The 24,095-nt window shown below is 37.5% G+C and overlaps 1 protein-coding gene across 3 annotated transcripts in view; it reads right to left on the minus strand.

The window, feature by feature from the left end:
* Positions 1-308: 308 nt before the first annotated feature.
* Positions 309-24,095, minus strand: part of prepl (prolyl endopeptidase like) — a 57,821-nt gene continuing 34,034 nt past the window's right edge. For all 3 annotated transcript variants that reach the window (XM_060831381.1, XM_060831380.1, XM_060831382.1), the window contains 7 exons: positions 22,881-23,087; positions 19,161-19,336; positions 13,479-13,695; positions 9,677-9,826; positions 8,848-8,968; positions 2,188-2,270; positions 309-618 (listed from right to left, as the gene is read on the minus strand). In XM_060831381.1, the coding sequence (XP_060687364.1) occupies positions 544-618; positions 2,188-2,270; positions 8,848-8,968; positions 9,677-9,826; positions 13,479-13,695; positions 19,161-19,336; positions 22,881-23,087 (1,029 nt within the window). In that variant the 3' untranslated portion in view covers positions 309-543. The remainder of the gene's footprint in view (positions 619-2,187; positions 2,271-8,847; positions 8,969-9,676; positions 9,827-13,478; positions 13,696-19,160; positions 19,337-22,880; positions 23,088-24,095) is intronic.

Consider the following 24,095-nt stretch of genomic DNA (forward strand, 5'->3'; position numbering starts at 1 on the left):
AAATATACAATTTTCACAATAACTGATGTAGCTTTTGTACATATACAATATTTTGTAAATATTGCTGAAGTATCATTATTCAACAAATTCCAATGAAAGAAGGATAATCAAAGTTATCTTGAATTATGAACAGCAACCAAGATCATATCGGGAAGAAAGGTTTTAAATGTAAAATGGCTCCTTGACTTTCCTCACTGAATTTCTTATTTTCTTTAGCATTTGTGGATAAAAATAAAATTTCTATTGCATATATACAAAGAAACCAAATTTATAACAATGATTTATTGGCATTTAAAACATTTCCATGATGTTATACCGTAATTTTTTGTCAATGTACAAACAATAGCAAAAGTTCAAAATACTTTAAACTGACCACTGAACATCCAGGGTTGGCTACCAAAAAATAAATACTAATTCAAATTTCAGCAACACAAAAGGATGAAATCCATAAATTTAGACTTTAATTGCATTTATTCCAAAGATTTATTTTTCTCTAAATTCATGCCAGTATTTCGTTCTCTGTTGGTGGGCTGTACAGAAGACCTATGATAAGTATTCATGGATGCCTCCACGTTTAAGTTCTAGCTCTTCATATAAAAATGCATAATGTCTGGCAACCTATAAAAAAATAAAATTATAGTCAATTGCTAAAAAATGATTTCTTACTGCATAAATGTAATATTATGATGATTACAACTACAAAATTTGTCATTTCTTCTGGTGCTACATGCCCAGCACAAGGGGGTGGTTGCTGTGTATACTATATAGAGGGGGTTTTCTGTGTATACTATATAGAGGGATGGATGAAGGAGGTAGAATTAAAATGCCTCTTTAAAAGTACACTTTAAAGTAGCTAAAATGTATTCAATACTTTAAATTTGTGTGGTATTAAGACCAATTCAACTAATCAACATCAACATAATTCTGTACAAGCAGAAAACAAGAATATTCAAGATTTGATACCATGTCTATTCTGAGTTAGCCTCAAGAAAGGACTGCTATAGTAGTTTGATATCCTAATTCACATACTCATTTATATCTTACTTCATACATTTTCCCTAAATGTCTCACACTGCCATCCTTAAATAGAAATGTTGTAAATTTTAATGATATTATTACTAATTCTTTGAATTTCTAGGGAACACAGACTCAGTTTCCTTTATCTGTTCTCATAACACAATCCCACCATCCCAGGGAGTAAAGTGGTGAACCTCTATTGCTGAAATCCATAGAGACAATATCCACTGCTCTACGTTCAGTTTTTTTTGTCATTTCTTCAAAACACTCAATCAAATTAATGAGACATGATATCCCACACACAAATGTTGCCTGATGCTTCCCTCACCTATTGTAAGATGGGAGACTGGTTGAGGGTGGATGAGACACTGGTGGGAAATGCACATTTTCAAGTATGCCAATCGGAATCTGTAAAATCTGACCCCCATGTCTTCATAATGAATCAACTCTTGCTCCTTTTTTTGAAGGACAAATGCAGGCAGTACTACTTAACTTTGTATTTCCACAATATGTTTTGTTCAACGTAGAACTGATTAAAATTACTCAACAAAAATGTATATGGATACGTTATTAAACTGCTAACCTCACACTTTAAGAGCTAACACTTCAGCTCTGGTATGCCTGCTTTTATTGATTTTTGTTTTATTGACACCATTGCAAATTTTGAAGTTTGACATGTCCCCAGATGTTCATTCACTTAGCACATTTAAAAGCTACTTTTCTCCTCTTCCATGTCACAATTTTGGCCTTTAGTCAAATATTCTGTGTGGTTGCTTCTGCTGTCCATTTGCTTATATTTATTATGAACTTCACTATTCTTAACCAGATTATCAATTTTTAAAACTTTGAGGTGCAAATTCCTTAATATGCCTCAAGTATCACAATTTAATGATGGAAGTCCTACACTCATATTGAAGAAAATGCAACTTAGTAATGGCTCTGAGACCAGAGCAGGAGAATCTTAAGATTTTCAGGCTACTAAAAGTCTGAATTTTGATGACATTGAATTAATCCTTCAGTTGCTTAACATCGAAGAAAATAATTGTTAAAAACAAGATCAGTGTGCTAACATTACTCCATTATGATATAGTTTTGGATACAAACAGCTAAACTAAACTTTACTGATTTGAAAGACTGTCCTATACTGTGGAGAGAAAAATAAAGATTTACTTCATGTATTGATTCTTCCCATTTAGATGGTCCAAAGTGGTCACCTCCAGGTTGGATATCCAAAATTATGTTCGGTAATTCACCTTCAATTGAGACATTATGCAAAACAAAACAATTAGAAAAATCTTTGCGCAGCACGTTATGTCTTAATTATTAAACAGAAATGTTTCATTTCAACTAGACCTAACTGATCAGTCATGTTAAACTGTTGCATGGTATTTATATTTTAAAGTTTAATGGGTAATTTGATTCTATCTGCCTCCATTTTATAGTTCATAGAGTTTAATTCTCTTACATAAAAAATGCACATGTGAATTACATAAAAAATGCACATGTGAATTGTATCTTTAATGAACTTTCTGTAAGATGGAGATGTGCAGTCAGTGCCTTGTGGTAGAGATATAAAAGACTAGGGCAAGCCTAGGGGGACATTAGTAAAGTATTGCATTTAATCCCCTTTTCACACAAAAGACAAAAAATTGCATACATGACTATTTACATTGCAATTTACCAAAATTAATCACAGTGCACACACACAGTTCTTATTATGAACCATTCACTATTCTCAGTAAGTCTCTGCACATAAATTCCACAGTTAGGGTGAAAGCTTACCAGGCTCTGAGCAATTTGGGCTAAGTGAGATGAATGGTTGAATCAAGTGAGATGGTCGCCTCAATAGAGAGATCATCTCACAGTAACATTCTTGGGATGTTCAAGGAACTTGACAAGATTCTTGACAGGCAGTGGCAAGCTCAAGATTGCCTACACTTATTGCTTGTAAAATGTTCCTGATGAAGGGCTTTTGCCCGAAACGTCGATTTCGCTGCTAGTTGGATGCTGCCTGAACTGCTGTGCTCTTCCAGCATCACTGATCCAGAATCTGGTTTCCAGCATCTGCAGTCATTGTTTTTACCTTGTTAACAGTCCAACTCACCGTGATTTGAAATCTTACCAAACTCACCATATAAACTAGCCATTGGGAAAGCTTGACATGGAAACCAGAGAAGATTCCTGACAGGTTAACTCACTACTTACTCCGACAGACCTCCATGTTGGACACTGGTCACTAACATCTTGGTGTAGTCAAAGGGCACCCCACATGTATTCCACATCCATGGATATCTAACATGTGTCAACTTCCATGAAAACTTCATGGCATATCTTCAATCCACTTACAGCAGACTTCTGCACTTCAATGTTCCACCTTGGATTGCACTGGCAAATATCAATGTAAAAATGCCACAGCAAGAATACTGGGTGCACAGGGATACGGACTCAACTGATGGACCGGACCAAGCTGCATGTCTGGGCTCTCCACTTACATCATAGCATCCATTCACTGTGAGCCTCCATGGGTCTCTCAGCATTCCTGCCTTCCATTGCCTTGCCTTTTTGTGCACTATCTGATCTCTAGTCATCTTGTAAATTCTTGCCATTAGACACAAACCTTACTCTGCTAGAGCAATGCAGTAGTCATTATGCAGTGGCCACCAGACACTAAAATATCTCAAACACAGGCATCTACCAACTGCTTCAGGGGCCTAGAACATCAGGTACTCATGGGAAATCCCAACAGTAACAGACCTGAACATCACATCACTATTATCATTCAGGAACATCAATGCTATGAATTTGGCATTGCTGCCTTGAGTGAGACACAATGGTGAGTTCAAAGAACATGCTGGTTGATGCACCTTCTGGAAAGTAAGCCAGAAGAACACTGGTTTATGTGTCTGACTTCACTTTAAAAAAAACTAGCTGATTTAGTGGAATAAACAAACATCTCATGATCCTTTGGCCCAGTGCATTAGTGTGTATAGTCATTAGTGCATATGCACCAACCTTAGAAACAGTGGATCAGGTCAAAGAGTCAACTCCAGCCTTTATCAACAGAGATGCTGAGCTGAGAAATTTAGATGGGATTATCTCTCACAAACAACTGTCCATCCATCCTAGAAGCCTATGATCCTGCTTGCTTGTGGAACAGCACAGGAATGGAGAGGTTACTCAACATCAATCTGAGTCTGTAAGATTAGCAAAGCTCATTCTCAACAAAGCTGCAGGCTGATCATCAATCTGATGCTCGCCTTGTGCTGAAACCACTTTTTAATTCTTGATATTTCAAGATCTTCAGACTCCCTGATGGTCCATTCTCCCTTTTACTCTCTGTCTGTCTCCTTAGTGTACTTGAGATTTGTTTTCTGCTCTGATACAGATCCTGCTATTCTTTCCCTGGTATCTTTGAGATTTCTCCAGCTCCAATCAAGCTTTCTATTCTCCCTCTCTCTGACCCTGGCATCAAGAGTTCTCCTGCTCAGATTCAGGTCCTGCATGGTAACCAAACAACATCCTAATCTCTGTGAGGTAATTCTTGAGACTGTCAGAACTGGAGATAGAATGTTGAAGGTGTATATTTTTAAGGCAAGAGGAGAAAGAATTTAAAAAGACATGAGTGATGACTTTTTCACACAGAGAAAAGTTCATGTGTGCAATGAACTTCCAGAGGAAGTGGTGGATGTGGGTAAAGTTACAACGTTCAAAAGACATTTGGGTAAGTACACGAATAGGAAATACTTGGAGGGATATGGGTCAAGCACAGGCAGGTGGGACAAGTCTAGTTTGGGATCATGGTCGGTGTGGACTGCTTGGATAAAGAGTCTGTTTCTGTGCTGTTCAGCTCTATGAGAGAAAAATCCTAATTCTGCTTTTAAGCTTCCATGAAAGATGAGTACAAATTCAGAAAGGAAAAAGAGAATCTGACAAAGGGATTTGATCTTGGGCGCAAATTTTCTTTGATGCACTTTGTCTGAAATTTTAACTTACATAAAAGATTGGAGAAATTCAAGCACAAATTATGCTTGGTGCTAGTCATAAACATTAAGCAAAACCAGCCCCATTGATTCTGCAGACTTTTGAGGAGGCTCCATACATTAGGCTGATTCATTTGGATGCAAATAATAGGCACTACTTAAAAACTTCAGATTTTTTTTTCTTCATTAGGAAATAGTTTATTTTTACTCTACTATAACTAGCAAATGGTTCACATTTTCTGAAATTTAAAATAGGATTATCCAGATGGTATATTGAGATTGAGAATGAATATGTGTATTTTATGATAACTAATTTAAACTGGAAAGCTTCTACACTTAAATACATCAAGAAAAATTTATTTTTAAAAAAATCTGTATGGTTGTGTAGATTCCATTGTATATCTCTAAATACAAAATCTGCAAACGAGAATGAGCAGAAACCCGAAAAAATCTCAAAATCATTGGTATTTTTCTGAATCACCAATTGTACAAAGGGGAAATTCTACCTTAGATAGAACAAGGCAAGTCTGTAGAGTTAGAAAGGGGTCACACATACTAATAATGGGAGAAAACACTGGAGTGACTCACACAAAGGAACAGAGCAGAGTAAGAGAAAATAATTGTTGGTAAACAGATAATAGGTGTTGATTGTCATTCAGAGAGAGAAATAAAAATTAAAAAGATAAATCAAAATGAAAAAGAATAGTGACTTAGGTGGAAAGGCACTTATGAGTCTAACAGAAATCAAATAGTTTCATAATTAACATTTGAACAAACAGTCAGCAAAAATATATCAGAATAAAAATTCATATAAAACAGCCTATCTCTCCAGATTTTAATTGTGAAGTCTTAGAAGAATATATTTCAGTATTTTTAAACATACTTTGAATACAATTCTTTACACAGTATTTGTGTTAGCTCTGAGACTTTTCCAGCATGTCTTTATGTTACTTTCTCTCCATGATGAGTGCAGTCAAAGAATCTATTGTTGTCACAAAGGTCATTTCATTCTCATGAATCTATTATCCCTCCATCAAATTACAAACACTTCTTTACTTAAAGCTTGGGATTACACTGTAGTAGTAGATTGCCTGTTTGGTAGGTTCTTTCTATCTTGCTATTTCCTTTAGCTTCAATTTTCCAGCAATACCACATTGTTTATAGCTGATCACCAGCAAAGCCAGATATTGGTATTGGGCCATCATCGTGACACAGTCATCATTTACATCATTGCTCATGTTGTGATAAAGGACTGGTAGAATACAAAAAATTTTATTTAAAAAACAATTGCAACACATTTCAGACTCTCAATGGCCTAGCTATATGGTGTTAAATGAGCCAGCCTAGGATAATGAAAACCTGATAACTAGTAACAGATAGAAAAGTAGACCTACTCCTTTGTTCAAGGAGAAGAATCGAGTAAAACCCATAATTGTGCAGAAGATGGCTGTCCTGTCATTGAGTACATTTAGGCTGAAGCCTAATATACCATGGCATTTAGCCACAAGTTTTGGTTCTATCCTTTCTAATTGTTACTGAAACAGCAATAAGGTTGGTTTTTACGCTTGGGGTTATTTGTAGCAATCAGTAAATGAAGTGATGATGATATTCATTGATGAGATGTACAATCATTAACAAATGTTTCAATACAAAGAATGCAAATGCAAGCTAAAATATGCTCAGTAACCTAGAACGGCTGGTTAATAAATAAAAGAATGGTACAAAGGTTTCTTCATGTACTTACGATACTTTTAAAAGCATTGATTTGCGTGTAAAGCTGACATTTGGCATTGATGAAGTGATATGAACAATAATGAACATACAGATTGTCAACTACAATTTCAAGAGTAGATGAAGACTGCATTAACTTCCATCATTAGAAACTTCAACTGTAGCTAAAGACTTAGAGTCACAGAGATGTACAACACAGAAGCAGACTCTTTGGTCCAACCGTTCTATGCAGACCAGATATCAGAAATTTTCTAGTCCCATATGCCAGCATTTGGCCCACGTCCCTCTAAACCTCTCCTATTCATATACCCATTCAGATATCTTTTAAATGTTGCAATTGTACTAGCTTCCATCACTTCCTCTGGCAGCTCATTCCATACACACACCACCCTCTGCATGGAAAAACTGCCCCTTAAGTCCCTTTTAAAATCTTTCCCCTCCCACCTTAAACTTATGCCCTCTAGTTTCAGCTCGCCCACCTCAGGAAAAGACCTTGTCTATTCATGCTTTCCATACCACTCATGATTTTATAAACCTCTATAACCTCTATTAGCCTCCAACGTTCCAGGGAAAATAGCTGCAGTCTATTCAGCCTCTCCCTATAGCTCAAACCCTCCAGCCCTGACAACATCCTTGTAAATCTTTCTGAACCCGTTCAAGTTTCACATCATCCTTCCTATAGCAGGGAGACCAGAATTGCATGCAGTGTTCCAAAAGTGACCTAACCAACTTACTAACAAGAGGTGAGCACAATCTCATTACCCTGCTCTTCTTATGTTTGGCATGTAGTGCTAATCAATAGTCTACAATTATCTGTGTATCAGTGACCGTACCATGTGCTGACTCCCCTCAGAGATTCTAGTACATAAGCTGTATTGTTGAAGTGAAAATAATGTGTGTTTGGTGCAATGTGACAAACATGAATGATTCACACTTCTGTAGTATAGTTACATAGAACATAGAACAGTACAGCACAGAACAGGCCCTTCAGCCCACGATGTTGTGCCCACCATTAGATTTACCTCACATGAGGATCAATGTATGAACTCTCAAATTTCTGTGACCATATGCATGTCCAGCAGTCTCTTAAATATCCCCAATGACCTCCCTTCCACAACTGCTGCTGGCAACGCATTCCATGGTCTCACAACTCTCTGCGTAAATAACCCGCCTCTGACAAGCCCTCTATACTTTCCGCCAAACAGCTTAAAACTATGATGCATCGTTTTAACAATTTCTGCCCTGGGAAATAGTCATTGGCTATCAGCTCTATCTTTGCCTCTCATTATCTTGTGCACCTCAATTAAGTTCCCTCTCTTCCTTCTTTTTTCCAATGAAAAAAGTCCCAGTTCAGTCAACTTCCCTTCGTAAGATAAGCCTTTCATTCCAGGCAGCATCCATTAAACCTCCTCTGAACCCTCTCCAAAGCATCCACATCTTTCCTATAATAGGGCAACCAGAACTGGACACAGTATTCCAATTGCGGTATAACCAAAGTTTTATAGAGCTGCAGTAAGATCTCACGACTCTTAAACTCAATCCCCTGTTAATGAAAGCCAAAACACCATATGCTTTCTTAACAACCCTGTCCATCTGGGTGGCAATTTTAAGGGATCTATGTACCTGCACACCAAGATCCTGCTGTTCCTCCACACTGCCAAGAATCCTGTACTCAGCTTTCAAATTCGACCTTCCAAAATGCATCACCTCGCATTTATCCAAGTTGAACTCCATCTGCCACCTCTCAGCCCAACTCTACATCCTGTCAATGTCCCGCTGCAGCCTACAACAGCCCTCTATACTGTCAACGACACCTCCAACCTCTGTGTCGTCTGCAAACTTGCTGACCCATCCTTCAATCCCCTCATCCAAGTCATTAATAAAAATTACAAATAGAGCCAGGACAGAGCCCTGTGGAACACCACTCACCACTGACTTCCAGGCAGAATATTTTCCTTCTACTACCATTCGCTGTCTTCTGTTGGCCAGCCAATTCTGTATCCAGACAGCTAAGTTCCCCTGTATCCCATTCCTCCTGACCTTCTGAATGAGCTTGGAGTGATAAAAAATAACAAAAGGAGTTTACACGTATAACTCATTTTGTGGTAGTCAATCTCACCTGTTCCATTACATGCATTAACAGCCACAGCATTTCTCAGTTTTCTGGTATATCTTAGCAATCCTGACAATGGCACACGGTTGTCATCTTTGTAGGCGGTGATGAATACAGATGGGTATTTCTGAAAACAAAATAGCTGTGTTAAAATCTTAATTCTTGCTTAAATTACTTTCTCAAAAAAATTGAAAAACAAGAGTTCTCAAACTACATTATTTCACGTCTTAATTTCAAAATGTCAACATGGGCAACGTGAACAATCATCAGTGGTGTCAGCCATAAAACTGAAGTTAAAATGATATAATTTGAACTGATGATCCACCACTTCAATCAAGAATGCGAAATGTTTGGAAGAGCCATTAAGCCCAATGGCGTTGAGGGAGTTGTTTTCATTCTATAGTAGAAGCATTCTGACTAATCAGCATCACAACACTGATAATTGTATTTCCTTTCAGTATCAGACTCACAAACATATCCATTACACTTACATTTTTAAAAACAAGAGAAATCCAATGATTGTTCCTTGACATTCAATAGCATTACCATAACAGAGTTCCCCACTATCAACATCCTGGAGATTAATATCAACTAGAAACTTTACTACACTAGCCATAGAAATGCTGCAGTTAAAAACAGCAGGTAAGAGACTAGGAATCCTGCAATAAATCATTAACTCCTCAAAGCCTGTCCCCATTGACAAGACAAATCAGGAGTATACTCATTTGCCTGGATGAGTAGCACAGATTATAAACTTAACTCTCACTGTTACTAGACTGCATCCTCAGCACCAGCACAGTAAACTCTTATCATTACAACTGCCATCCAAAATTACCTGCGGCTTTATATTTTGATATGGACAATAAGCTTGAATGCATTTAAAAATATTTTGATCAGACAAAGGATCTCCCCACTCTTCTTGCTCTTCAATAGTGAGTGGTAATGTAGGATCTAGCATGGTGTTGAGAACATCGAGGAAAGGAGCCTGTGAACAACAGTTATGACCAGTCAGCAATTATTATTGTTACAAGTTAGTACTAACATGAAAACAACATGGCAAAAAAGTGTAATGTATAACAATGGTCTATTTTACAAATGTTTTGTCATAATAGCCTCCATTGGCTATACATAAAGATTATGATGGAGAATTTGAAGGGCAACTGCTGACTGTTAGCAGACAGACTTAGTGAGAGCAAAGCGCAGGTCAATCAGGATACTCACAAAATGAGAATCAAATCTCCTTCTTTCTCATCATTACCACTACTGCAACATGATGCATCTGTATACCATGTCATTGACTAAGAGTGCCCTGTAATTGCTGGGTGTTTTCTAAGAATCTCTACAGTTTGGAAGCAGGCCATTTGGCCAATCTAGTCCTCACCGACACTCGGAAGAGTATCCCACCCAGACCCACCCCTATCCCTGTAACTCTGCACCTCCCATGGTCAACCCACCCAACCTGTACATTCCCTGACACTATGGGAAATTTAGCATGGCCAATCCACTTAACCTGCACATCTTTGTACTATGGGAGAAAACCCATACTGATATGGGGTGAATGTGCAAACTCCACAGACAGTCACCAGAGATTGCAATCAAACTCAGGTTCCTTGGCGCTGTGAGGCAGCAGTGCTAACCACCGTGCCACCCCTGAGATGTGAAGATGTTAAGTTCCCCCAATCTAATCTCCCTTGTTTTGATTAGCAACAAGGAAAATCAGGTGTGCATTCATCCTTTCTTCTGCATCAACTGATCAATCTCTAGAGTTTCTCCTTCAGAATATGACCAACTTCATTTCCAAAATTTCACTCATGTAAGCCAGTATGAACACCTTAAGACTCCAGTATACTTTCTTATAGGCAACTAAAGATTAGAAGATGTTGGTCAATGAGAAAACTTGATAAGGCTTCCAATCAGCTTAACTTCATTTCCACAGATCCACTTGTTCCATTTACACAGCCTTAACCAATGGGAAGCAGCAAAAATTGCTTTTAGAATATATTTTCATTGATGGACTGAGGATCAACATTCCATTTAAAGAAGGTACCAACATATACTGCAGAAATTTTGTAATATGAAATAGTTTTGACCATTATACAGTATTTATCCTAGAAATATAGTTATCTCAAAGAAGTTCCCCTTATTGAATTAGTTATGGGTAAAGTTAGGCACATATTCTGAATTACAGCGCCAACTAATGGTGAAAGAAAGCAATAACTTTACATCGGGATAAAAACTACCTTATTTTGGAACATTACCTTGGTCATGTGTAATCCTACGTTTTGCAACTTATAAAGCTGACTGTCCTCCTAAATTCAAACCTTCATTAATGCATTCCAGGACACACCACTGTGACTGAAAGGTGCAGTGCAAGGGTTTTACTTAATATTTGCATTAAACTAGACATTTCTAAATATTGTCCAAAACAGTGCGCATGTGCGTGGGGGAGGGGCCGAAGGGAGAGATTTATTGTCTTTGACCCTATTAATAATGCTCTTATTAATAATCTCAAAGTACACAAGTATACATGATATTTATTCAGTAATGTTAATCCATATCGTCACCGTGTCAGAATATAGCTGGCAGTAACAACAAAACTTTTCTTTAGCACACACAAATTATGGAAAAAATATGTTTTTAAAAGTTTGCTGTTTACCTCCCTATAGCTGGAAATATGGAGATCAGGTGTTGATGGGAGTGACTACAGCTATGCCTACAGATGAAAAAAAAGTCAAACTTTTTGATGAACGAAAGTTACTTCAGCAAGAAACGTTTGGTCACATTAAAGAAAGAACTTCATTTAAATTGTGCCTTTAATATCCTCAAGATGTCAAAATTCCTTGCAGCCAAAATTACATAGTCAATACTACAGTAAATATGCAGACAAGTTACTACAAATGTCAATTAAATTAATTGACCTATTAAACAATTTTATTGGAGATCTTTGATTTAGGGATAGATATTAGTGAAGACACTGGGACAAGTGTCCATCTCTTCTTCAGACAGAGCTGTGAGATCTTGTGTTTCTACTTGAACTAGGAATTGAGGCTACTTGAAGGTCCATTCTGAAAGATTACTTCTGATGCTGCACAGCTTTAATATATAGATGATGTATTTGAGTCCTTGGAGTTATGTTAAACCTACAACTTTTTAAACAGATTTGAACCAAGATGACAATACCCATGGTGCTGCATTCTTGCTAAATTCAGGTACGAGTGTTATACTGCCAATGAAAAACTTAAGTTGGTCGGAATAATTTTTAATTTACAACTAATATTCAACAGAAAAGTCTACATTATTAAAATTACAGAATTTAAGATGGGTTTTATTTTAAAAGGTTACAGAACTGTGAATTCCAGTTAACATCTTCCCAAATAATATCCCAGAGAGTTTACAATGTTATTATTATTTAAGCTTATAGGAAACTTGCATCACAGCACATCCATTGCGCCTAAAAGATATACTGCACTTCATCGATCTGGTACAATCCCCTCTCAGTCTACAATGCAGCCAAATGTTCTAATCTTCCCTTGTTAATTCTCTTACTCCTCAGATACCTTCATCATTTTTATGTTTTGATAGCTCACCCTCTCTCTTTCCACTTGTTAACACTGATATCTTTGGTTTAAGATGGAAAATTATTCCCTTCTTACTCCTTCCTGCACTTGCAACCTTGGATTTAAGAAAAAACAGAAATAACTCACAGATACTGTAAATCAAAAACGAAAACAGAAATTATTGGAAAAAACTCAGCAGATCTGGCAGCATCTATGGAGAGAAATCAGAGTTAACATTTCAGGTTGAGTGACTCTTCCCGAAAACTCAAATTTTGAGGAACTAAATTCTGAGGAAGGGTCACTTGACCCAAAATATTAACTCTGATTTCTCTCCACAGATGCTGCCAGATCTGCTGGGTTTTTCCAGCACTTTCTGTTTTTGATCTTGGATTTAAGCATTGCTTTGTTGCCATGGGCTTGTACTTTATGTTCCACCTGAGAGTCCTGGCTGGTCTCATTTCCATGGGCCTACCACTGCGCTCGAATGTCTGGGTTCATGTGCTACCTGCCGAGAGGTAGGTTAACAATTATTTGCACTTAGAATGTATTTGCTGGCAGGTCTGATGGGCAAGGTGTGGCACTGGAAGATGGGAAAGGAACAACGGGAGAGTACATAAAAGATCTGGAGGAGATGTAGGGCTTCTACTTCCTTTGCTTCTCACTGATGTTCTGGACACCTGCAACACATTACCTATCAACCCAAAGCCATTGTGTCGTAATTGCTGGGTCACTCCTATCACTCTGGATCCAAAATTTGTCAGTTGCCTTTGGGATCTTCATTGCCTGTTAACTGACTGGCATCCATACCTCTTACTAATCAGATGAACCAGAAGGCAAAATTACTAAAAATTGACTTAAGGAGTACAGAGGGACAGTGAAACCTAAAAATGGATGGGAAGAGAAAGAGAGACAGGCATTCAGACAAAAAAAAACAAGAAAAACATGACCAAGACAGAGAATAGGGACAGGGGATCTAAACTTAAACAATACCATAGGAAGCACCCAAGGATGTGATCCTAATTCACAATAATTACAATACTTTTTAAACTAACACACTTAAAAAGTTATTTTCCGACTTACTCGTAAAACAACAGCTCTGACGGAATCAGGTGACAGATTGCATAAGCTCCCTGCTAGGACTCCACCTGCACTGCTTGCTGTGAGAGCAGTTCGCCTGGGGTTTGAATATCCCTTTGAGTGCAAATGATGAAGACACGCCTCTAAGTCGTATATACCCACTTGCTTCTTGTCCAACCGACTTGCTTTGTGCCAGCGTAAACCTAACTCTCCACCTCCTCTGGTATGAAGAGCAAAATAGGTTAGAACAGATACACAAGCAAAATACTGCTCTGTAGATACTGGCTATTTGAAACAAAAAGCAAAGAAATTGCTGGAAATACTCAGCAAGTGAGGCGGTATTTGCGGATGGCAAAACAAAATTAATGCTTCAGATCAATGACCTTTCATTAAATTTCACCTGACTTGCATTTTCTGTTTGAAGAATAAAATATATGTTGGAATCAATCAATTCAATATACAAAATATGACCTTTACTTAATTAAGCCAAACTCTTCATAAAATGTTAGAATATTTAAAAACAGCCTATTCGACATTCAAATGAATGAAATAATGGAAATCATAAACAACTTTATAATATGAGGAAAGGATAACACTCTCCCTAGTTTAATATTTCATTTTTCTTTTCTCTAGACATTTTCTAAAGCCAGAACATTGTAAAACGTGCATTTTCCATCTTTTGCAAGTACATATTCACATAATACCTCTAAAATGGAAAAACTCTCTCAAAACGCTTCAGAAAGATGAGAAATCACAGACACCGAAGAAAACACAGTGAACAAAAAGTTGGTTTAAGGGACTTCTTAAAGGAGAAAGAGGTGGAGAACTTTAGGGACAAATTCAAAAGAGAGTGAGAACTAGGATGATGCCCTTTGGTGGAGAGGCTCAAGAGGCCCTAGTCACAGTAATTCAGAATTTGTGGAGCTCATTGGGGTTGAAGGGTTATGCATTAATATGGATGAGTGAGGTCCAAGGTATGGAAAATAAGCAGTTGGACATGGTGTGGGGCAGGAAGCAACCAAACAGAATTTATAATGACGTGAAGTTTCTGGAAAGAAAAAGGAAGGCTGGTCAGAAGAGCAATGGAATAGCTATTTCTGGACACTTAAATGTAACACATACAATTTATTTTTTGTTTTAACTTTTAGAGTTTGGATTTTGAACTAGTGGTACGAGGGTTTTGGTCAATGTGTTTGAGGTGGTTTAATGTCAGTATCTAGAGCCGTGGTTTAATGAAACTATGTTTATATCACAGAAATAGTTCTGGGAATGGGAATTTATTTAAATTGAGAAAAGTTTACAATGGACAGAATAAACACTGAGGAGCATTAGCTTGTTTTTATTTGTAAGGATCCAAGATTTTTTTTGCTTTTGGGGAACAAGCAGAGCTTGGAGATCTTTTGGTTACAGTTTGCAGACATCCTGGATAAAGTTGGAACAAGGAAACAGTTTTCCTGGAGCAAGGAGTTAGCTCAAAATATTTAGAAGTAGGTTACTGCAGTACAAGGTTTTAGCTTGAAAGTTCCAGACTGGAGGAGTTTGGTTAGAGCCATGGAAGGGTTAATTGAAGCAAAGAAGTCTAAACTTATTTGTATGCATACTCAAGCCAGAAACTGTCAAATTGTTTTGCAGAAAAGCGACAAAATTTTGTCGTAAGTCTGGCCCACAGTTATATCTTAACAAAGACAAATAAAATAATTGGAGATTCATTGTGTTGCAGGATCTTAGTGCCATGTTTGCTCACTGTACAACAATGACTTCACTTCAAAACTACATATTTACTACATATTTGGCAATGAAGCATTTTGTGACATCCAGAAGTAATGGCGTTTTTTTGTTAAATCAGATGTTTCTTGACTTGAAATTACAAGGTATCCAAGACTGGATATCTGACAAGCAGTCCAAAAGTAGGGGCAGTAATGGATTTGAGAGAGGTTAGACTGCCAGAGCTACATGTCATTAGTCTACCTCTGGAAGCTGACTGCATGCTTTTTTTTTGGATGGGATTGCTAAGATATTGCAAGTTGAAAATGAAGAACATTTAGGGGAGGTAATGCTGTAGTAGAATGTCACTGGACTAGTAATTCAGAACTCCAGCAAAATATTTTGTTGGTATAGGTTCAAATTCCATCATGTCAGACGGTGAAGCTTGAATCCAATAAAATATGAAATAAAGATCTGGCCTAACAGTTGTCAATGTTGATTACCATAAAAATACATCTGGTTCATTAGTATCCTTCAGGGATGGAAATTTGCTGTCCTTACCTGCTCTGGCTAACATGTGACTCTGGAGTACGACTGTGAGCAACTTGGGATGGGCAAAAATTCTAGCTCAGCAATTTCCACATACCATGAATGAATAAAAATTAAAGGAGGAGTTCTGGAGGTGATATAGAGACAACAAAAGCTGCTGATAGGCATTAATCTGTTGTGATTTAATGGGCATAAGTGAAATGAAGAACAGAAAAATGGAGGAGAAATACTGTGAAGACTCTCATCAGATACGTTGAAACTATCAAGAAGTTAAGAAAGGATAAAGCACCATGACCTGAAAAGGTCTGGTGGTCTAGACATATACGATTTTTTCTCAACTTTTGCTTTACTCTTACTACTGATACATCACAAACTGGAAGCAAGCTTTTGTTTGGTATCTATAATGCCACAGCCATGAAAACAGTGAAGGCCGTAGAGGCTGAATATTTTTAGCCAGCTAACTGTACTTAGGACCATGTTGGAGGACGATAATTGGTCTTGGTGTCCCTAGGTCTGTTCCATGATTGTGATGTAGTCTTAAAAATTACAAGAATGGATTGATGTCAGGTGAATCATTCAGACAAACCGCTGCTTTTTCTAAAACAACTGAACTGAGGGCGGGACATTAGGATTATTTTTGCCTCTGCTTCCCAGTGCAATTAGAAATCTCCTGAGAGATCTGAAAACTTAGACCTCCTGCTCCCTTTCTACAGGTTTCCATTTCAAACCAGTCTTCTATGCAGGTGAGAAAAATATTCAATGGAAATAACAAAAGTGCTACTTCAACCAATATAGCCTGACAATTTAGTGGTGTCACTTAACTACTAATTAACCAGTGGATATTGTCATCTTCTTGTCAGATGAAGCAAGCAAGAATAATTGGAGAAAGAAAAGGCCTGAACAGTTAAGTTTTAAAACATTTTATTAATTCATATTGTGGAGTCTGAAAAATCAGAAATGGCCATTTGGGCCTCATTGGGCTATCCCTTATCTAATTACAAGGTGTAAAGGGTTATAGGGATCGTGTGCACAAAAGGCACTGAAGCATTTGATCAGCCATGATCAGACTGAATGGCACAGCAAGCTTGACGGGCTGAATGGTCTATTCTTACATTCCTCCCAGAACTCCCAGTGGGCGGCACGGTGGCATTGTGGGCGGCACGGTGGCACAGTGGTTAGCACTGCTGCCTCACAGCGCCTGAGACCCGGGTTCAATTCCCGACTCAGGCGACTGACTGTGTGGAGTTTGCACGTTCTCCCCGTGTCAGCGTGGGTTTCCTCCGGGTGCTCCGGTTTCCTCCCACAGTCCAAAGATGTGCGGGTCAGGTGAATTGGCCATGCTAAATTGCCCGTAGTGTTAGGTAAGGGGTAAATGTAGGGGTGTGGGTGGGTTGCGCTTCGGCGGGTCGGTGTGGACTTGTTGGGCCGAAGGGCCTGTTTCCACACTGTAAGTAATCTAATCTAAAAAAACTCCATACTGTGAGCTACGATCCAACTTTCTTGCCTCAGCCTCTATCAAGTCTAAGATAAAATTAGAGGTTTTGTGTATGTGTACCTGTGATAAAAAAAACTTTTTTTAAGCTGTTCACTTGCACACTTGTGGCCATTATTCATAAGGTATGATTAGTTATTTCTGATTTAAAATAGGATCTGCTTTGTGTATCATATCAAAAGTAAAATACAGCTTCCTATAAGGAGTTGTATGTTGTTGGTGCTGCCCATGGCTGAAGGTAACATGAAATGGCTGACTGTGGTTTTAGCTAACATAAGATGGCTGAAGAAAATTATTAGTTGGACATAGCAGTTTCCACAGTCAGAATTGTGGCCTTCATATACATGTCAACCAGATAAGATAAATAAGTGCCTCATAGAAATCTTAGTGGGAAAGAGTGTGAATGTAGAGAACAGACATTTCTGATAATGGAAACTCAGATGAAGCTTGTTATTTAGTATAGATAGAAAAGGGAGAAACTGGACTAACATTAATCAAGACTCTCTAGGTAATTATACACATATAATTGTACAATAACTGTGGTAACTTTAACTTTAGTGTATTAAACATTACAGAAATCTTAATTAGATTCCCCAGACAGTCAACTCTGGGCATTGAGGTAGTCCTAATAAGGAGCATCTTTGAAAAACCTAGATAAGCCCCTAGTAACAACCAGGCCAAAGTTTGTTCTTTAGTACAGTGTAGAAGGGAAAGTTTGAACCCACCATAATCAAAGACATTTTAGGTAACTGCCATGATATATTATACATGGAGGAATATTGCAATTAGAAATGCAATTAACAAACTAATGTTAAGGAATTGAGCTGAATTCCTTTAGACAAATGGCTGTACACATAGAGAGAAGCCCTCATCCTGCCAACAAGGGGGACTGAATGACAAATAGTGTAAATACCAAGGACTGGACAACATATAAAAATAGTACAAACAGATAACAAACACAGAAAGCATTGTAAAAGGGCCATTGGAAACCATTGGTCACGATAGCCTCAGGAAAATAAATAGTCACAGCTTCACAAGTTAATGAACAACACCCACACAATCCTGCTGGGGAGGAGCATAATGGTCCGAGGGGATGTGGCAATGTTGCGTGCAATCATTGTAATGTGGAATATATAAATATCCTGTACTTTGTTGGGAGAGTTAATCTACTCCAGAGACCTCCTCAAAAGTGTGTTGGTGAAGAGCTCCAAATAAAGAGTCATACATCATGGAAACAGACCCTTCAGTCCAATTCATCCCTGCTGATCAGGTTTCCCAAACTAAGCTAGTCCCATTTGCCTGCTTTTGGCTTCTATCCCTCTAAACCATTCCTACTCAAATGTCTTTTAAATGTTGCAATTAGATTCACATCTAACACTTCCTCTGGCAGTTCATTCCACAAAGATCCATTGAAAGACTCCTCTTTAAAATCTCTCTCCAACAACATTACCCTCACTGATTGTAATTGTTACTTTAACTGTTCCTCCAATATTCAGCCTTACAATGTTAGTAGACATGTCCATAATAGTGAATCATTTTCTGTTCTTAAACAGAAAGAGAAAAATGGAAAATAAGCTGATACAAAAATATAAGAGAAGGTAATCAAAAGGTTAAGCTCAATCCTCTGCAAGGCAGCATTATTGTCTTTACAAAAATATTGCTTAGATTTAGCCTCAGACTGTGGAGGCAATCCTTTCTTATAGGTTTGTTGATTATAAAATTAGAAATATTTCATTTCCTGAGAAACGAAAATCAGTTTCAGAAGAAATATCCACAAATAAAACCAAACCTATAAGTGACATTAAACACAAAACAACTTATCTTTCTGAAACCTCAAACAAGAAATTGTAAAATTAAACAACAACCTTAACACAGAAACATAATTTGACACACTGATAGGCAACACCTTAAATTGATAAAATGAAGCAGGGAGACAGTACCTAACATGACAATATGCTAATATCCAGCCTTCTTCCAATAGCACCATCTGTTCTGGTTTAAAGTCAACATTCAAGTCGATGCCATAAGCTCCATACACATGGGCTAGCAAAGGTTTTTTGTTCATTTTATTGAATGGTATTTTATGAAAAACCGTGATTGGTACCAAAGTGCCATCCTGAAATACAAATAACAATGTAAATAAATGTTACAGGTCACATTCTCAAATATTTTTCCCTACATTTCTGTCTCATTAAAATGAATATAAGAATGATGAATATTTAATAAAATCTACTTCTACAATTAAATTTACCACATTAGTCCTGGAATGCTACATATTCTTATCCAATCTGCTCCTATTATCATGCTTATTAGATTTCTTTCTACTAACAGCTCATAGCTCAGTACCAATTTTGACCTGACACCATGAATTCATCTCTATGATCAAGTGTGCCCAACTCTCACCTGTCTTTTAGTTCTCAAACATTTAATTGTTATGTATTTAGGGTGTAGGTTTGCTCGCTGAGCTGTAGGTTTGATATCCAGATGTTTCATTACCTGGCTAGGTAACATCATCGGTGGCGACCTCAGAGTAAAGCGAAGCTGTTGTCTCCTGCTTTCTACTCATATCTTTCTCCTGGATGGGGTTCCTGGGGTTTTGTGGTGATGTAATTTCCTGATCATTTTCTGAGGGGTTGATAGATGGCATCTAGGTCCATGTGTTTGTTTATGGCATTGTGGTTGGAGTGCCAGGCCTCTAGGAATTCTCTGACATGGCTTTGCTTAGCCTGTCCCAGGATAGATGTGTTGTCCCAGTCGAAATGGTGTTTTTTTCATCGATGTGTAGGGCTATGAGGGAGAGAGGGTCGTGTCTTTTTGTGGCTAGCTGGTGTTCATGTTTCCTGGTGGCTAACTTTCTTCCTGTTTATCCTACGTAGTGTTTGTGGCAGTCCTTGCATGGAATTTTATAGATGACGTTGGTTTTGTCCATGGGTTGTACTGGGTCTTTTAAGTTTGTTAGTTTTTGTTTGAGTGTGTTGGTGGTTTTGTGTGCTACTAGGATTCCAAGGGGTCTTAGTAGTCTGGCTGTCATTTCTGAAACTTCATTGATGTATGGTAAGGTGGTTAGGGTTTCTGACTGTGTTTGGTCTACTTGTCGTAGTTTGTTCTTGAGGAATCTGTGCACTGTATATTTTGAGTATCCGTTCTTCTTGAATACGTTGTATAGGTGGTTCTCCTCTGTTTTCCGAAGTTCGCCTGTGCTGCAGTTTGTGGTGGTTCGTTGGATTAGTGTTCTGATACAGCTTTGTTTGTGTGTGTTGGGATGGTTGCTGGTGTAGTTAAGTATTTGGTCAGTGTTTGTCGGTTTTCTGTATACGCAGGTTTGTAATTCTCCGTTGTCCTTTCTTTCGACTGTGACGTCCAGGAATGCGAGTTGGTTGTCAGTTTCTTCCTCCTTGGTGAACTTTATGCCTGTGAGGGTGTTGTTGATTATGTTTTTTAATTTTGTTTCTTATAAAGAGGAAGCATGACTCAATAGATACCATCTCATCCTTAATAATGCCCAACACTTTTACCTTGCGATTACCATAAAATAGCCTAGGTTTCCTTACATGTATTGTGTATAGTATTATCTTGTTATAGATCATTAAAGTTTAAGTCAAATCTTTTTGTGATTAACTGACACAAGATTCTACATATTTTTTAAAAAGCAAATAAATTGCATATAAAAAGAATTAAACAAATCAAGCACTATTAACTTAACACCATGGTTTGTAAACATTGCTAAAGGCAACAAGAAGTGAAAGCTTTGCATTCTGCACTCAACAGACAATGATGAAATAAGCGGATTCGAAAAAAGGAACACTCATTCTTTTGTAGCATGAAGAAAGGGTGCCAATTAGTTTGGTCATTGTTGGCATGGAGATGCAGCAGCAGTAGAAGGTAACTGTTGATCTTAACTTTCAGGTCAGGGAGGAAAACTCTTGCTTGGTCAGGATGTTTTCATGGGAATGGAGCAGAATTTGACAGTTTCCATGATCTCTTTTAAAATGGTGCAAAATAGGTATGAATTTGTTTTGCCAGCATGAAACTGGGCTCTATATATTAGTATAAAATTGTATTAATTTGTAGCAGATGCAAATGTATCACATTGGTAACCATAAACTGACTTCCAGTATAATTTTCAGCAGAGTCAGGATTAGTTAATAAGCCTCAGAACATTATGTTGAGTATTAAATGTGATCTGTTAGTCAATAATCCTAATTGCTTTGTACCTCATGGTCCTGTGTAATTTCTTCCAAAATATGAAATTGGTAAATAATCCAGCCTCACCTCTTATGAATTCCAAATTGAGCTTGAGCCTCAAACTAGTTGGTGTAGTTTGAACAATAATGTTAATACTTTCTCCAGTTATGTGCAAGTCTGACATTGATCTTCTTTGTCTCACCCAACTCTACTGCATTCTACACTCAACCAAAACTGTAGTTTGCCCTCTGTGAAAAAACATTCCAATAATAGAATCAATACAACCTACTAGCCCCACATCCCATCTCTGCGACAATTCAGCATATTTTGGAATATTCTCAAAGTCAAGTGCAAATTAATTATTTTACCTTCAACACAACACTTTGATTCTGTACAATGCATCTACAGCACATAGATGCAGTGGTTTAAGAAAGAAGGTTCCTCCAAATTTTCAAGAGATGGGCAATAAATGCTGGCCCAGCCAACAACCCACATCTTCCTTATCTGTATATAAGGATACCATGAGAAAGGGTCATGTCATTTTGTGGCTAGTTGATGTTCATGTATCCTGGTGGCTAGTTTTCGGCCTGCTTGTCCAATGCAATCCATGCATCGGAACATCAGTGAGTGATCAAAACATCTATTCCACAATGGCTCTGATAGAAAAGTGGCCACATAGTATTTGTGTTCTGCGTCTATAAGCAGGTTCTATAAAGGAGTCATGAGCCATGCTTGGAGACAGTAGTAAAAAATGAGGTCTGCAGATGCTGGAGATCACAGCTGAAAACGTGTTGCTGGTTAAAGCACAGCAGGTTAGGCAGCATCCAAGGAATAGGAAAATTTCCTGATGAAGGGCTTATGCCCGAAACGTCGAATTTCCTATTCCTTGGATGCTGCCTAACCTGCTGTGCTTTAACCAGCAACACATTTTCAGTTGGAGACAGTAGTCCTCATTTCCCACCTGTGACATTCAGTCCTGAGAATGGGCCAGGCAGTTAAGAGTTATCAAGAATACAGACATCTTTTCATCTTTCAGGATACATGCCATTGACCTTTAAATTGAGAAGGCTGATCACTGATTAGTTGGCATAGATCAAGTGGACTCTTTCCTGTTACTAAATTCAGCCGCATTATAACCCTGTACAGATGCATGTGATATGGATGTATGACTCCTCACGCAGAGAAACCTATTAGGACCACCATAATGTAAAGTTTCAATGAACACCAAAGCACAGAGTGAAGTGAAGTGTGTTCAGAGTTAGTCCAAGATCAGTAATAATATGGTGAGGCGGTGTTTTGCTGATGCAGACTTCTGTGCATGGAAAATGGAGGCATTTGCTGTCCATACAGCCTGCTGGGGAATGAAGCTGAACACAGACCCCGAGAAGCTAATTTTCAACTTAAAGAAAAGCCTGAATTCTAAACTTTCAAATTGACAGTTAAGTCCAATAAATAATTATTACATCACATCTTACCATGCTTGGTGCTTTTAAGTAAGTCACTTTATAGTCCCTTATATTTGTTGTTTTAAATCCATTTTCTTGAATATGGAGCTCATTATCTTCTATTGAATACAGAAGCCTTATTGGTGGCTGTACTGGAGAGGACAGTCGAAAGGAAAACTTGTTTGTCTCATACTTTAGATTATCCTCAGACTCAATGACACAGGCCCAAGATGGGAGCTAATGAAATAAAAGACATTGTTTAAATGCAACGACTCCTCCCAAGGTTGGTCCTAACATTATGTTTTGCACAAAGTAACAAAATAATTTGACTCCTTTGTATCAGCTGGTTCTGATATTAACATTATTGAAATTAATCAACATTTTTTCATTTGGTGTAAATAATATCAGACCAAGTCATACAATTCATGCCACAAAAATCATCTGGTTTGAAGTTTTGATACAGATTCAGATGTCCCTTAGCAGATATTGCTCAAGAGATTGCAACATGGTTCAGAGCATTAGTAATGAGGCAGAATACTTGTGACAACCAAGGAACAAATGCCATTAACTCAGGAATTTATACAAATATGGACATATCCTGTATTTTTCTTTTAAGAGAAATAACTTTAAAAATAAATTAGATTTTAACTATGATGCATATAACCTATAATGTAAATGAAATTTAAACATTTGCTGAAAACATCAGCTGTAATGCTAAGCCACACAGAAAGAACTAGAAAATCCCAGCCATTGTCAAGTCTATTTCAAATTTATCATTTACTTGAACAAATATTCCCAATCAAATTTATTAAATATATTTTTGTATCCTTTTAGCTGCTTATCCTTCACCCACCTGACTAATCTTAAGTAAACACTACCATTAATCGCGAAAGTGATTTAACAACCTCACAAAAACTCTACATTATTCTTGCTCTCAATTCTAAATTGCTTGAGTTTAATTTTAAACCTGTGACTCTTGGTTTTGGATCCTTTAGCAACTGACAGCCTTCTACTTTTTTCTGTTTTGTTCAATCAATCATTTCCTGAACTTATAAAGTTTCTATCATATTGCTATCATTAGCATTGAACTAGTGAAAATGGCACCAATTTTCCAAGTCTTTGTTATTTATATTTGTTCATATCAGGCAACACCATAATGTAACTACATTATCTCTAAAGTTTTAAAATTCTTTATTGCAGAAGCCAATATGACAAATAATACCATCCCATCGAATTAGATGTTTT

Source organism: Hemiscyllium ocellatum, chromosome 10 (genome assembly GCF_020745735.1).
Source record: "Hemiscyllium ocellatum isolate sHemOce1 chromosome 10, sHemOce1.pat.X.cur, whole genome shotgun sequence".
Taxonomy (NCBI): Eukaryota; Metazoa; Chordata; class Chondrichthyes; order Orectolobiformes; family Hemiscylliidae; genus Hemiscyllium; species Hemiscyllium ocellatum.